The sequence below is a fragment of the Ylistrum balloti genome, unplaced genomic scaffold (assembly GCF_031769215.1).
Source record: "Ylistrum balloti isolate Yb309-2 unplaced genomic scaffold, AGI_CSIRO_Ybal_v1 Utg371338, whole genome shotgun sequence".
Lineage (NCBI taxonomy): Eukaryota > Metazoa > Mollusca > Bivalvia > Pectinida > Pectinidae > Ylistrum > Ylistrum balloti.
Window position 1 is genome coordinate 901,355 of NW_026782711.1, and position 17,691 is coordinate 919,045.

Sequence of the window (17,691 nt, forward strand, 5' to 3'; positions counted from 1 at the left end):
TACATAGTATATACGGTGTTATCACAGAGGCTGTATGTCCTAAACAATACATAGTATATACAGTGTTATCACAGAGGCTGTATGTCCTAAACAATACATAGTATATACAGTTTTCACACAAAGGCTGTATGTCCTAAACAATACAGAGTATATACAGTGTTCACACAGAGGCTGTATGTCCTAAACAATACATAGTATATACGGTGTTATCACAGAGGCTGTATGTCCTAAACAATACATAGTATAAACAGTGTTATCACAGAGGCTGTACGTCCTAAACAATACATAGTATATACAGTTTTCACACAAAGGCTGTATGTCCTAAACAATACAGAGTATATACAGTGTTCACACAGAGGCTGTATGTCCTAAACAATACATAGTATATACGGTGTTATCACAGAGGCTGTATGTCCTAAACAATACATAGTATATACAGTGTTATCACAGAGGCTGTATGTCCTAAACAATACATAGTATATACAGTTTTCACACAAAGGCTGTATGTCCTAAACAATACAGAGTATATACAGTGTTCACACAGAGGCTGTATGTCCTAAACAATACATAGTATATACGGTGTTATCACAGAGGCTGTATGTCCTAAACAATACATAGTATATACAGTGTTCACACAGAGGCTGTATGTCCTAAACAATACATAGTATATACGGTGTTATCACAGAGGCTGTATGTCCTAAACAATACATAGTATATACAGTGTTCACACAGAGGCTGTATGTCCTAAACAATACATAGTATATACGGTGTTATCACAGAGGCTGTATGTCCTAAACAAATACATAGTATATACAGTGTTATCACAGAGGCTGTATGTCCTAAACAATACATAGTATATACAGTTTTCACACAAAGGCTGTATGTCCTAAACAATACAGAGTATATACAGTGTTCACACAGAGGCTGTATGTCCTAAACAATACATAGTATATACGGTGTTATCACAGAGGCTGTATGTCCTAAACAATACATAGTATATACAGTGCTATCACAGAGGCTGTATGTCCTAAACAATACATAGTATATACAGTGTTCACACAAAGGCTGTATGTCCTAAACAATACATAGTATATACGGTGTTCACACAGAGGCTGTATGTCCTAAACAATACATAGTATATACGGTGTTCACAAAGAGGCTGTATGTCCTAAACAATACATAGTATATACAGTGTTATCACATGACAGACTGGCACTTACTTTATCCATCTGGTTGACAGGAGCTCCATAGTCAAGGAGAATCTTAACAACGTCCAGGTATCCTCGGGCTGAAGCATTGTGTAGAGCAGTCTCACCTTCCTTTAGAAAGAACAACAGGTATTACTACTCAAACATTGCATTGTTTTAAATAATTAATAGGTAGAATGTAAGTACATGTATATATGTTTAATATTATTCTGTACTGGTTTTAAGTAAATGAATAGCATGTGCTATGGAAGTAACTTTTCATGGATCTGTTTGTATTCACAACTTGAAAAAAATACAACCCCCATCCATCCAGTAAATATGATATTCTATAGAATTGGAATAAAATTAAAAGGGAGACAACTCAAATCAATGCTTGAATTTATAAGTGGCTTTGAAACATGATTACGGTCTATATTGTACACAAATATTGACTAATATTTATTCAATTAAAACAAAAAACAAAAATGGGAAAGAAAAAAATTTTATACTTCAGGGACCAGTTAATGTTAATTCAATAAACAAGATGTTAAAAAGCAAAATTAAAATTGTAATTAAACATTATCTACAGAAACCCACTCTAAATATTACCAAAACCTAACCTTGATATTAGTAACAATCAACACATGATAGATTTGTGAATCATCATTTGATATCATTGTTGCTTATGCTTCATTTAAGTTTTTTCAAATGAAGCCCATAAACATGAACCAAGGGCAAATTTACCGACATCCTATTTGTGTAAGATGGTAAAGACTGAAGAAATGATTACACTCTGCTTCAAAGTATTGACACATTGGTTTTACATTGCCATATGCTTCTTGCTTTCACTTACTGCATATGTTTCTGAAATTTTATTTATGGCCTGGAATTATTTCTAAAAACATAAGTTTAAGTCTCATGAGATTTTGTTTCTTACTCCTTAACATTGCCATGCTTTACAATAGAGTTGTAACAAGTAAAATATTGGGTTACTAGTTCATTGCATTGGGTACAAAGTAAGTTAGTACCTTGTTCTCTGCATCTATCTTAGCCCCTGAGGAACAGAGAGAGGTTACGATCCGGAGGAAGCCGTGCCAGGAGGCACTGTGTAAAGCTGTCTCACCGAGCTGTAGGCACACAGGATAGAAGCCACTAAAGTGTTAGCTGTTAAAATGCTCATCTTCCCACATCAAATATTCATATCTTCAATTAAACTTCAAATTCTTTAAATAAGAAATATTTATTTTGTCCATTTATGTATAGCATGTGTTTAGAACAAATTTAAAATTCAAGAATATTTCTATCAAACTTATTGTCCACAAAAATAATTCTTTATTATTTTCAAGTGTGATATGCAGTTAAGAAGTCATATCACATGTAAAATTGGTTTGTGAAATTCACAAAAAATTCAATTCAAAAGACCCTAACATTTGTACAGACACATTGGTACCTAATTCAATAACAGAAACACAGTATATCTGAGTATGTGTTAGCAAGCTCTAAATTCTGATTGGCTGTTAATATCTTTTTTTAGAATTGAAACAAGCAAAATGTTAGACTGCAAGATCAAGACACAAAGAAGACGTTTACAAAATATGTTCTCCTGAATATGAATGAAGATAAGGAGTCAAAGTTCAGGGATGAAAGGTCATGCTTACATTATCCTGCAGGTTGACATTAGTTCCAGCAGAGCACAAAAAATCTACAACTGCAGCATGTCCATATCTTGCAGCAACATGGAGAGCAGATTCACCTGACTGGAATAAGATATAAACATGACATACTCAACATTCTTAAAATCAAACTTCTTATTCCAACTCATTACTTGTCTGTATGGTGCCCATACAGGTGATAAAGAGATGCACAAATCATTTTCTGGTGGCTGGTGATGCTGTTTAAGACTCCAGAATTCTCCAACTTGAAAAATAAAGAAGCCAAAAGCAGTATCAAAGAAATATTTACAATCTCTACATTTATAGGCGACATATTTCCTGAAAAATATAGGAATATTTTTCAAAAAATAGGAAAATAAAGGAAATATAGGTCTTTCAAAATATAGGTTTTTGAACCAAAATATAGGAATATAGCGATCGGTTGACAGTCTGCCTTTGGTGGCAGCCTCAGTTGTCGGGATTGTTTATTTTCTGGACTGATGTACAAAGTCAGACTTAACTTATGTTCCTACAGCAATGAAGATATCTAGGTATATATAAAGTAATAGTAGTTGATAGAGACAACTGAGTATCAGATTTATCATTAGAATGTCACTAGGACTAGGAAAATAGCACAGGAATCCCCTTACTTCTATGTTAACCAGAACATGATCAGGGGTAGAACTTGATGTTAAGACACTATGGGGTAATATGATCAGGAGTAGAACTTGATGTTAAGACACTATGGGGTAATATGATCAGGGGTAGAACTTGATGTTAAGACACTATGGGGTAATATGATCAGGAGTAGAACTTGATGTTAAGACACTATGGGGTAATATGATCAGGAGTAGAACTTGATGTTAAGATACTATGGGGTAATATGATCAGGGGTAGAACTTGATGTTAAGACACTATGGGGTAATATGATCAGGGGTAGAACTTGATGTTAAGACACTATGGGGTAATATGATCAGGAGTAGAACTTGATGTTAAGACACTATGGGGTAATATGATCAGGGGTAGAACTTGATGTTAAGATACTATGGGGTAATATGATCAGGGGTAGAACTTGATGTTAAGATACTATGGGGTAATATGATCAGGGGTAGAACTTGATGTTAAGATACTATGGGGTAATATGATCAGGGGTAGAACTTGATGTTAAGACACTATGGGGTAATATGATCAGGAGTAGAACTTGATGTTAAGACACTATGGGGTAATATGATCAGGGGTAGAACTTGATGTTAAGACACTATGGGGTAATATGATCAGGGGTAGAACTTGATGTTAAGACACTATGGGGTAATATGATCAGGAGTAGAACTTGATGTTAAGACACTATTGGGTAATATGATCAGGGGTAGAACTTGATGTTAAGACACTATGGGGTAATATGATCAGGAGTAGAACTTGATGTTAAGACACTATTGGGTAATATGATCAGGGGTAGAACTTGATGTTAAGACACTATGGGGTAATATGATCAGGGGTAGAACTTGATGTTAAGACACTATGGGGTAATATGATCAGGGGTAGAACTTGATGTTAAGACACTATGGGGTAATATGATCAGGGGTAGAACTTGATGTTAAGACACTATGGGGTAATATGATCAGGGGTAGAACTTGATGTTAAAATACTATAGGACTGATGTGAACCAAATCTGTTTGATGTTTGAGATGTGATTCAATGTGACATCACATGACAGAATGGATAGATATTGGAAACCCTGTTATGCCCCCTTTTATTTCCTGTTTCATTCCTGAAAAAACATCCATAACAGTAATTCAAGTTTCCAGACAGGTGTGTATAGGTTACAATTACTGAAATACATTTCCATATGTCTGTGTAAAGATTGTGTTTGTGCATTTTATTTGATAGTAATGATGATGTATGTATGTAATTGTAATAAAAAAAACCCTTTTTGAATTTGCTAAAATAGGAAATGATAACAATGACTATTGACAAACCTTGTTTTGGGAGTCAAGAGGGACATTCTCATCCTTTAAATGCCGTAAAACATCTAGGTGACCCTGGCGAGCTGCCCAGTAAACTGCACTGTCACCATTCTGTAACATGGAAAAATTATGTAAACCACCACAGTTTACCTTGCAGAGTTCTAGTTCACTATATAACATTAGATACATTGCAAGTAAATCTCCACTCTAGTGATGTTTGTGAAACATATATGTCCCCCTTTGACGGAAACACCAATTTCTACATGCAAAGCATAATCACAACCTGTAAGTCTACAAAATCTTCTTATCTTGTCCTGTCCCCAAATATACACTCCCTGGGTATGTAGAATCTGTAGAACTTCACGCCTCACCTTGTCCTGTATCCCAATATCCACTCCCTGAGCCTGTAGAACTTAACCTCTCACCTTCTCCTGTATCCTAATATCCACTCCCTGGGCCTGTAGAACTTAACCCTTCACCTTGTCCTGTATCCCAATATCCACTCCCTGAGCCTGTAGAACTTAACCCCTCACCTTGTCCTGTATCCCAATATCAACCCCCTGAGTCTGTAGAACTTAACCCCTCACCTTGTCCTGTATCCCAATACCCACTCCCTGAGCCTGTAGAACTAAACCCCTCACCTTGTCCTGTATCCCAATACCCACTCCCTGAGCCTGTAGAACTAATCCCCTCACCTTGTCCTGTATCCCAATATCCACTCCCTGAGCCTGTAGAACTTAACCTCTCACCTTCTCCTGTATCCCAATATCCACTCCCTGAGCCTGTAGAACTAAACCCCTCACCTTGTCCTGTATCCCAATATCCACTCCCTGAGCCTGTAGAACTTAACCCCTCACCTTGTCCTGTATCCCAATATCAACTCGCTTAGGCTGTAGATCTTTTTGCCCCACCTTGTCCTGTATCCCAATACCCACTCCCTGAGCCTGTAGAACTAAACCCCTCACCTTGTCCTGTATCCCAATACCCACTCCCTGAGCCTGTAGAACTAATCCCCTCACCTTGTCCTGTATCCCAATATCCACTCCCTGAGCCTGTAGAACTTAACCTCTCACCTTGTCCTGTATCCTAATATCCACTCCCTGAGCCTGTAGAACTTAACCTCTCACCTTGTCCTGTATCCCAATATCCACTCCCTGAGCCTGTAGAACTAAACCCCTCACCTTGTCCTGTATCCCAATATCCACTCCCTGAGCCTGTAGAACTAAACGCCTCACCTTGTCCTGTTCCCCAATATCCACTCCCTGAGCCTGTAGAACTTAACCCCTCACCTTGTCCTGTATCCCAATATCCACTCCCTGAGCCTGTAGAACTTAACCCCTCACCTTGTCCTGTATCCCAATACCCACTCCCTGAGCCTGTAGAACTAAACCCCTCACCTTGTCCTGTATCCCAATATCCACTCCCTGAGCCTGTAGAACTTAACCCCTCACCTTGTCCTGTATCCCAATATCCACTCCCTGAGCCTGTAGAACTTAACCCCTCACCTTGTCCTGTATCCCAATATCCACTCCCTGAGCCTGTAGAACTTAACCCCTCACCTTGTCCTGTATCCCAATATCCACTCCCTGAGCCTGTAGAAATTTCAGCACTTCTGTGTGTCCACCACTTGCTGCCATATGTACTGCAGTTTCTCCATGCTGAAATAAAAGTAGTAGAAGATGTCAAATTCTACTTGTTCACTAACTATAATACCAAGTTAAGAGTCTCTAACAGAGATATATCAAACTAACTTGTAATCACTGATTTCTGATAAGTTTTTTCTAAGAAGATTACAAGTCCTAGGCTTATGCTTCAATCTTCGTTAGCATTGAAGCTAAGAGGCTAAATGTATATTAGGTAGCATTTACATCTCTGACACCACATATAACCATTAAATGATTCATGCAGACTTTATCAAATTACCCAGAAATCAAGTCAACTCTCATCTAATTATTCCTAGCAAAACTGATGCCTCTGGTTCACAGAGTCCACCAAACACAATGTTAAACATACACCACAAACCAAGACATGCAATAATATGAAGTTATATAACCTTTTTTTTTACAGAAGATTTTCCCAAGCTGTGAACTTTTATGATGCATCATATGGTTATACTTAGCAGGACTACTGTGTCACATTCTATAGAAGGCTCATCTACATTTCTACCTTTTAAAATAATATGCATTAAAAAGAAGAAGCCTACAGGCCTTAACAGTCATTTGACTATAAAGACCTGTATATGAAAGAGGCCAAATTGGCCTGAATAAATTGCTCAATTACTCTACAGCTTACAAAAAAGACATTGCTGGTCAATAAAACATTTTCTGCAAACTTGAAATAATATTCTTTATACATACTACTACACAAATGCTGTTACTCTGAACCTATTGCTAGTTGAAAAAGAAATCTTAAGATCTTAATTCAGGTCAGATAATGTAATAAAAACTGCTATTCTGTTTTTGCTTGTTGGTTTGGTGATGTATGTATACTGGTTGTATGGTAACACAAGATATAGTAAGACTAGAAATATTTAATTTGAAATTGTGAGGTGGTAGGTAGGTGATGTTGGTGTTATTGGATTAGAAATATTTAATTTGAAATTGTGAGGTTGTGGGTAGGTGATGTTGGTGTTACTGGATTAGAAATATTTAATTTGAAATTGTGAGGTTGTGGGTAGGTGATGTTGGTGTTACTGGATTAGAAATATTTAATTTGAAATTGTGAGGTTGTGGGTAGGTGATGTTGGTGTTACCGGATTAGAAATATTTAATTTGAAATTGTGAGGTTGTGGGTAGGTGATGTTGGTGTTACCGGATTAGAAATATTTAATTTGAAATTGTGAGGTTGTGGGTAGGTGATGTTGGTGTTACCGGATTAGAAATATTTAATTTGAAATTGTGAGGTTGTGGGTAGGTTGTTGTTGGTGTTACATGTACCTGGATTGTTCCCCTCTTATACCAAGATCTAATTATTGCTCCTGTACATTGACAAATGTAACATTTTTTCCATCCATAATCAATGTAGATGTCATAATGGGATTTACATAGTAACAATACTCTATATGCTTCTGAGCAACCATGAACTTGATTGACTGACAGAATTTCCATCTCTGTGACTCCTTCCGTGTCCGGGTATAGTCTCATCTATGAATGTTGGTGTTCTGGCAACAAGAACCATGTACCAATATACACACCACTCATCAGAGATATCTCCTTCCTTAAAGTTAGACACTCCTACACTAAACCAAAAATTAAGGCTCACAAGCTGAGTAATCAAACAAAATTTTTGACACTCCTGCAAATTACATGTGACTTTTTATGTCATAATGCGCCTTAATTATAATGACACAAGTTTCATTTTTTATTTTTATTTTTTGTTAATTACTAGATAAGTAAGTCATGAATTAAGAATGAACCAGACACAGGAAAAAGTGATGTAACACATTTCTAGATAATTGGTTATTAGCATCACCTGCTTTTTGGATTTTTTACTGACATCTTCTCCCAATGCATTAGGCCTATGTCACAGCAAATATTCAGCAGCAAGCTGAGATGAGACTTTCCAGTTGTTCAACGGAATGATACCTTCAAAACACTTTACCCTAATAACTAATGAGTTTATGGTAAAAGGTCAGAATCATGCTTGGACAATGTGGAATTAAGCTTGCTAAATTGAACTATATCGGCTTAGAACTTCCATTGTTACAAATATCACGATAAAATGAAGTAAATAGGGGTTCATATTTTCATTCTTACCCTCTGATAAGGAAATAATACTAATGTGATTTTTCTGAGAATTTTTGAAACTATTATCTCACAAGTGGTCAAGTGTGATCTTTGACCACTTAACGTAAACCGTTGACCACTAAAATATGACTGAGTGTGGAACTTAATGTTGTGATACTAAAGTGTTATTATGAGCCGAATCTGTTGTTGGGTTCATGAGATATCTTGTACATAAGCGTTTTGCTTGTTAAGACTTACTCAACCACCAGATTACTACCGTATATATTCAAGGTTTCTTTTTTTTTACGCTGATGACCTTAACCTTAAGAAATTTGAAAAATTAAATTTGAACAGAATTTGTCAAAAAATGAATACAGGCAGCAAGAAGATATCTATTATATCATTATACAAAGGAAAGTGTGTACATTTTGAGTTTGATTGGTCCTAGGTCCTCAGGTATTGAGCAAATTAGCTATTTATAGTAACAGTGACCTTTAACTTTGGACCTTTAGAATAAACAAGAGATCCCAGAGGGATCCTGGCGCCCACCATTTGAGGATCTGTTTTCAGTTCTTGAAGATTTGTTTATTTTTGTTTGTTTGTTACAGGTGTTGTAAATGTTCATGAACTGGTCTTCATTGAATGTACTCAATGATGGCACAAGATATTTTTATTAAGCACCTATTAGCAAATATCATTTGAAAAAGATCCCAAAGTATTATTAGATAGCAGTCAGTTACAGGTGGATAATGGACAATATGCTTGTGCTGTATTACTGTCAACATCCAAGATGGCTGCCTGTGGGCCACATTGATTTCAAATCAGTCCAAAAAAGGTACAATGCACAACTAGGGACCAAGGGAAACCAATATCTATGAAATATCAGAAGGATCCATCCAGTACTTCCTCAGAAATAGCAGTAACAAGATTTTACTCTCAAAATCCAAGATGGCTGCCTGTCAGCCATCTTGATTTCGGATCAGTCCAAAAAGGTATAATGCACAACTTGGAACCATAGGGAACTTGCATATGAAATTTGAGAAAGATCCATCCAGTACTTTCCAAGAAATAGCAGAAACAAACTTTTACATTCAAAATCCAAGATGGCCACCTGTCGGCCATCTTGAATTCGAATCAGTCCAAAAAAGGTACAATGCACAACTAGGGACCAAGGGGAAACTGCATATGAAATTTGAGAAAGATCCATCCAGTACTTTCCAAGAAATAGCAGTAACAAACTTTTACTTCCAAAATCCAAGATGGCTGCCTGTCGGCCATCTTGAATTCGCATCAGTCCAAAAATGGTACAATGCACAACTAGGGACCAAGGGGAAACTGCATATGGAATTTGAGAAAGATCCATCCAGTACTTTTCCAGAAATAGCAGCAACAAACTTTTACTTCCAAAATCCAAGATGGCTGCCTGTCAGCCATCTTGAATGCGAATCAGTTCAAAAAAGGTACAATGCACAACTAGGGACCAAGGGGAACCTGCATATGAAATTTGAGAAAGATCCATCCAGTACTTTTCCAGAAATAGCGGTAACAAGAATTGTTTATGGACGGACGGACGCCTAGACGGACGGACGACGGACCACGGACGCAGGGCGATTTGAATAGCCCACCATCTATTAGATGGTGGGCTAAAAAGCAATCCCATGCAGGCTCTGCCAGAAGGAATGCAATGTGTGCAGTTTCAGTTTATTTGGTTCAAAGGAACTTGAGACATTGGGCAGAAACCAATTTTCTATTTATAGTAACAAAGACCAAAAAAGCAACATCATGCAAGCACTCTGTATAAAAAAGTTGTGGGTGAGGTTTGATCTTGATCGATCCACTTGACCTTACGCTATTGTTATTGTGAAATAGTGATATAGACGGAGGGACAGAATGACAAACAGCAGCACTGCAATATATCCTTCCAACCTGCGATCTAACACAATGTAGACCGACGATAACTTGCCTCAGATAAATCATTCCTCGGTATCATTATTCAATATAATCAGTTCTAATGGTTTCAAATAAAAATTTTAAAGAAAGGCAACAGAAATTTTAGGGACTTTACTCCATTACTATTAGACAAGACTGATGTATGCTTGGTTGTGGCACCAATCTCATACTCCACTTACACTTACCCTGTTTGCAGTAGTGAGATCAATATTCTGTGCCATGTTGACAAGTTCCTTTAGACCTTCTACATTGCCTTCCTCTGATGCACAAAACAAGGCTGCCATCACAAAGTTCTCTGCCTTCTCCTGTTAAATACAAAACATCCATATAGGTCACAGTGTAAGACAAGGTTTAAGTGAATAGGCTCCAACTCGAATGTCTGATTATGTGTACAATTCTGATATAGTTAAGTGCAATTTATAGAAACTCACATGAATAGCTATCAGCTCTTCTGTGTACAGACATGAACGATTTTTATACCTTTGGGAGATGTGGCAACACAGACCTTGATGAAAAATTCCAGTTTTCTATGCAGCAGCTGTGTTGGTAGAAGATTGCACAACCTTGAACACAACAGACACCAGGTTACCTATCAGACAACTAATACATTATGAACTCCCTGACCTGAGTCCCTGTCTATTCCGGTCACAACATACAAAGAGCTAAAAAGAAGATGTGACTTAATGGCAGCAAAGTAAGGCCTCTGCAGCAAGCTTGGAACTCCACACACGAAAATCACACACTGCTTTTTTCTCTCTCCATTTCAAGCGGCAATGTCAAGTGACTGAGAGAGTAGACAATCTCCTGTAAAATCTCCAGAGAGTTCATTTCAAAGAAACCAAAAAAAATCAATGCAAAATTGTCCACCTAAGGTAGTCCTGACTTAGACAATGGCAAAAATTAAGCAATATCACAGATCAGGTGATTATGCATGTACAATGTTCCTAACGTGTCGCAGACAAAAGTGCAGATATATCAAACCACTATACGCATACAAGTCTGGTGCAGTCTTCAAACCACACATATGTTATGGAAGTGATGACGAAAACAATACAGCACATGTCACACATTTGGTTAAATACAATAATGTTATAAGTGTAAATGGTATAATTCTGTAATTTGCCGCAAGTGTTGTAACAAACTAGAACTATTGATTACCATAAACGTGTAGAGACACTATGGAGGGAAGTTTTTAGATAATATCACAACAGCCTCATCAGTTACCGTAAATACCAACTACCTTCACAACAAACAATGGACCTAATCAGTTACCGTAAATACCAACTACCTTCACAACAAACAATCGGCCTCATTAGTTACCGTACATACCAACTACCTTCACAACAAACAATAGGCCTCATTAGTTACCGTACACACCAACTACCTTCACAACAAACAATAGGCCTTATCAGTTACCGTAAATACCAACTATCTTCACAACAACCAATGGACTTGATCAGTTACCGTAAATACCAACTACCTTCACAACAAACAATAGGCCTTATCAGTTACCGTAAATACCAACTATCTTCACAACAACCAATGGACTTGATCAGTTACCGTAAATACCAACTACCTTCACAACAAACAATAGGCCTCATTAGTTACCATAAATACCAACTACCTTCACAACAAACAATGGACCTGATCAGTTACCGTCAATACCAACTACCTTCACAACAAACAATAGGCCTCATTAATTACCGTACACACCAACTACCTTCACAGCAAACAAAAGGCCTTATCAGTTACCGTAAATACCAACTATCTTCACAACAAACAATGGACCTGATCAGTTACCGTAAATACCAACTACCTTCACAACAAACAATAGGCCACATTAGTTACCATAAATACCAACTACCTTCACAACAAACAATGGGCCTCAATAGTTACTGTAAATACCAACTACCTTCACAACAAACAATAGGCCTATCAGTTACCGTAAATACCAACTATCTTCACAACAACCAATGGACCTGATCAGTTACCGTAAATACCAACTACCTTCACAACAAACAATAGGCCTCATTAGTTACCATAAATACCAACTACCTTCACAACAAACAATGGACCTGATCAGTTACCGTAAATACCAACTACCTTCACAACAAACAATAGGCCTCATTAGTTACCGTACACACCAACTACCTTCACAACAAACAATGGACCTGATCAGTTATCGTAAATAACAACTACCTTCACAACAAACAATAGGCCTCATTAGTTACCGTAAATACCAACTACCTTCACAACAAACAATAGGCCTCATTAGTTACCATAAATACCAACTATCTTCACAACAAACAATGGACCTGATCAGTTACCGTAAATACCAACTACCTTCACAACAAACAATAGGCCTCATTAGTTACCGTAAATACCAACTACCTTCACAACAAACAATAGGCCTCATTAGTTACCATAAATACCAACTATCTTCACAACAAACAATGGACCTGATCAGTTACCGTAAATACCAACTACCTTCACAACAAACAATGGACCTGATCAGTTACCGTAAATACCAACTACCTTCACAACAAACAATAGGCCTCATTAGTTACTATAAATACCAACTATCTTCACAACAAACAATAGGCCTCATTAGTTACCGTAAATAACAACTACCTTCACAACAAACAATAGGCCTCATTAGTTACCATAAATACCAACTATCTTCACAACAAACAATAGGCCTCATTAGTTACCGTACACACCAACTACCTTCACAACAAACAATAGGCCTCATTAGTTACCGTACACACCAACTACCTTCACAACAAACAATAGGCCTTATCAGTTACCGTAAATACCAACTACTTCACAACAACCAATAGGCCTCATTAGTTACAGTACACACCAACTACCTTCACAACAAACAATAGGCCTTATCAGTTACCGTAAATACCAACTATCTTCACAACAACCAATGGACCTGATCAGTTACCATAAATACCAACTATCTTCACAACAACCAATAGGCCTCATTAGTCAATAATTAAGTACACACATACTGACAGCTGTATAACCAACAACAGTGTGATATAATCCGTGATTAAGTACACATGTATTGACAGCTGTATAACCAACAACAGTGTGATATAATCCGTGATTAAGTACACACATACTGACAGCTGTATAACCAACAACAGTGTGATATAATCCGTGATTAAGTACACATATACTGACAGCTGTATAACCAACAACAGTGTGATATAATCCATCAATAATTAAGTACACATGTACTGACAGCTGTATAACCAACAACAGTGTGATATAATCCATCAATAATTAAGTACACATGTACTGACAGCTGTATAACCAACAACAGTGTGATATAATCCATGATTAAGTACACACATACTGACAGCTGTATAACCAACAACAGTGTGATATAATCCGTGATTAAGTACACACATACTGACAGCTGTATAACCAACAACAGTGTGATATAATCCGTGATTAAGTACACACATACTGACAGCTGTATAACCAACAACAGTGTGATATAATCCGTGATTAAGTACACATGTACTGACAGCTGTATAACCAACAACAGTGTGATATAATCCGTGATTAAGTACACACATACTGACAGCTGTATAACCAACAACAGTGTGATATAATCCATCAATAATTAAGTACACACATACTGACAGCTGTATAACCAACAACAGTGTGATATAATCCATCAATAATTAAGTACACACGTACTGACAGCTGTATAACCAACAACAGTGTGATATAATCCGTGATTAAGTACACATATACTGACAGCTGTATAACCAACAACAGTGTGATATAATCCATCAATAATTAAGTACACATGTACTGACAGCTGTATAACCAACAACAGTGTGATATAATCCATCAATAATTAAGTACACATGTACTGACAGCTGTATAACCAACAACAGTGTGATATAATCCGTGAATACTGACAGCTGTATAACCAACAACAGTGTGATATAATCCATGATTAAGTACACACATACTGACAGCTGTATAACCAACAACAGTGTGATATAATCCATCAATAATTAAGTACACATGTACTGACAGCTGTATAACCAACAACAGTGTGATATAATCCGTGATTAAGTACACATATACTGACAGCTGTATAACCAACAACAGTGTGATATAATCCATCAATAATTAAGTACACATGTACTGACAGCTGTATAACCAACAACAGTGTGATATAATCCGTGATTAAGTACACACGTACTGACAGCTGTATAACCAACAACAGTGTGATATAATCCATCAATAATTAAGTACACATGTACTGACAGCTGTATAACCAACAACAGTGTGATATAATCCGTGATTAAGTACACATATACTGACAGCTGTATAACCAACAACAGTGTGATATAATCCATCAATAATTAAGTACACATGTACTGACAGCTGTATAACCAACAACAGTGTGATATAATCCGTGATTAAGTACACATGTACTGACAGCTGTATAACCAACAACAGTGTGATATAATCCATCAATAATTAAGTACACATATACTGACAGCTGTATAACCAACAACAGTGTGATATAATCCGTGATTAAGTACACACATACTGACAGCTGTATAACCAACAACAGTGTGATATAATCCATCAATAATTAAGTACACACATACTGACAGCTGTATAACCAACAACAGTGTGATATAATCCGTGATTAAGTACACACATACTGACAGCTGTATAACCAACAACAGTGTGATATAATCCGTGATTAAGTACACACATACTGACAGCTGTATAACCAACAACAGTGTGATATAATCCATCAATAATTAAGTACACATGTACTGACAGCTGTATAACCAACAACAGTGTGATATAATCCGTGATTAAGTACACACATACTGACAGCTGTATAACCAACAACAGTGTGATATAATCCGTGATTAAGTACACACATACTGACAGCTGTATAACCAACAACAGTGTGATATAATCCATCAATAATTAAGTACACACATACTGACAGCTGTATAACCAACAACAGTGTGATATAATCCCTGATTAAGTACACACATATGACAGCTGTATAACCAACAACAGTGTGATATAATCCGTACACACATGATTAAGTACACACATACTGACAGCTGTATAACCAACAACAGTGTGATATAATCCATCAATAATTAAGTACACACATACTGACAGCTGTATAACCAACAACAGTGTGATATAATCCATGATTAAGTACACACATACTGACAGCTGTATAACCAACAACAGTGTGATATAATCCATCAATAATTAAGTACACATGTACTGACAGCTGTATAACCAACAACAGTGTGATATAATCCATCAATAATTAAGTACACATGTACTGACAGCTGTATAACCAACAACAGTGTGATATAATCCATCAATAATTAAGTACACATGTACTGACAGCTGTATAACCAACAACAGTGTGATATAATCCGTGATTAAGTACACACATACTGACAGCTGTATAACCAACAACAGTGTGATATAATCCGTGATTAAGTACACATGTACTGACAGCTATATAACCAACAACAGTGTGATATAATCCGTGATTAAGTACACACATACTGACAGCTGTATAACCAACAACAGTGTGATATAATCCGTCAATAATTAAGTACACACGTACTGACAGCTGTATAACCAACAACAGTGTGATATAATCCGTGATTAAGTACACACATACTGACAGCTGTATAACCAACAACAGTGTGATATAATCCGTGATTAAGTACACACATACTGACAGCTGTATAACCAACAACAGTGTGATATAATCCGTGATTAAGTACACACATACTGACAGCTGTATAACCAACAACAGTGTGATATAATCCGTGATTAAGTACACACATACTGACAGCTATATAACCAACAACAGTGTGATATAATCCATGATTAAGTACACACATACTGACAGCTGTATAACCAACAACAGTGTGATATAATCCGTGATTAAGTACACACATACTGACAGCTGTATAACCAACAACAGTGTGATATAATCCGTGATTAAGTACACACGTACTGACAGCTGTATAACCAACAACAGTGTGATATAATCCGTGATTAAGTACACACGTACTGACAGCTGTATAACCAACAACAGTGTGATATAATCCGTGATTAAGTACACACGTACTGACAGCTGTATAACCAACAACAGTGTGATATAATCCGTGATTAAGTACACATATACTGACAGCTGTATAACCAACAACAGTGTGATATAATCCGTGATTAAGTACATATGTACTGACAGCCGTATAACCAACAACTGTGTGATATAATCTATCAGTAATTACCAAGGTAAGTACATATGTACTGACAGCTGTATAACCAACATCAGTGTGATATAATCCGTGATTAAGTACACATGTACTGACAGCCGTACAACCAATAACAGTATGATATAATCTATCAGTGATTACCAAGGTAAGTACATATGTACTGACAGCCGTATAACCAACAACTGTGTGATATAATCTATCAGTGATTACCAAGGTAAGTACATATGTACTGACAGCTGTACAACCAATAACAGCTATGTTTTACACATGTACTCTAGCACACTTGAGGAAGGTTAAGTCTATGCACTTGACACTTTTTGTAGATGATAAGGATCTATGATTTTTGGTTGTCTTACTCAACCTGTCATGGCAATGACTGTTCATATTTATGATTAATGATAAGGCAGGACATGTACACACAATCACTGTTACAGACAATTTCTAACAAATATCATTAAGCTTCTTAAACTAAATAAGTAAATAATTTCCCAAGTCTGAAGGTTGAAGGTTTGTTACTAACATTCTCAGACGGTCATTCATTTATTGCTATATCTTAAGAAGAAGGTTTAAATTGGGACAAATAATACATACTTAAAAACAGACTTTCACATTCTTGTGATATGAAGTCATAATTTAGTATGTATCTCATACCCTTCTAAATCTGGATAAGAGATGTATACTACTCCTTTGTAACAGTGATTAGTGCTTATTCAGAATTTGAAAATTCCTTTTGAAAATCATTCAAAGACCATCTATTTGCTCCAACATTTTGTAAACAGTTACCTTAGCATGAGTATCGGAACAAAAAATACTTTATACACCAGATCAAAATACCTGGTAACTAGAACCTCACCAGCCAATAAAGCTGTAGAATTAAGAGAGAAGAGGGTAGGTAATGC

The 17,691-nt window shown here is 36.6% G+C and overlaps 1 protein-coding gene across 2 annotated transcripts in view; it reads right to left on the reverse strand.

Moving 5' to 3' along the window:
• The window catches only part of LOC132562050 (death-associated protein kinase 1-like), a 121,135-nt gene that overhangs the window by 13,455 nt on the left and 89,989 nt on the right, over positions 1-17,691 (reverse strand). For both annotated transcript variants that reach the window (XM_060226774.1, XM_060226773.1), the window contains 6 exons: positions 10,664-10,783; positions 6,363-6,461; positions 4,816-4,914; positions 2,846-2,944; positions 2,216-2,314; positions 1,221-1,319 (listed from right to left, as the gene is read on the reverse strand). In XM_060226774.1, the coding sequence (XP_060082757.1) occupies positions 1,221-1,319; positions 2,216-2,314; positions 2,846-2,944; positions 4,816-4,914; positions 6,363-6,461; positions 10,664-10,783 (615 nt within the window). The remainder of the gene's footprint in view (positions 1-1,220; positions 1,320-2,215; positions 2,315-2,845; positions 2,945-4,815; positions 4,915-6,362; positions 6,462-10,663; positions 10,784-17,691) is intronic.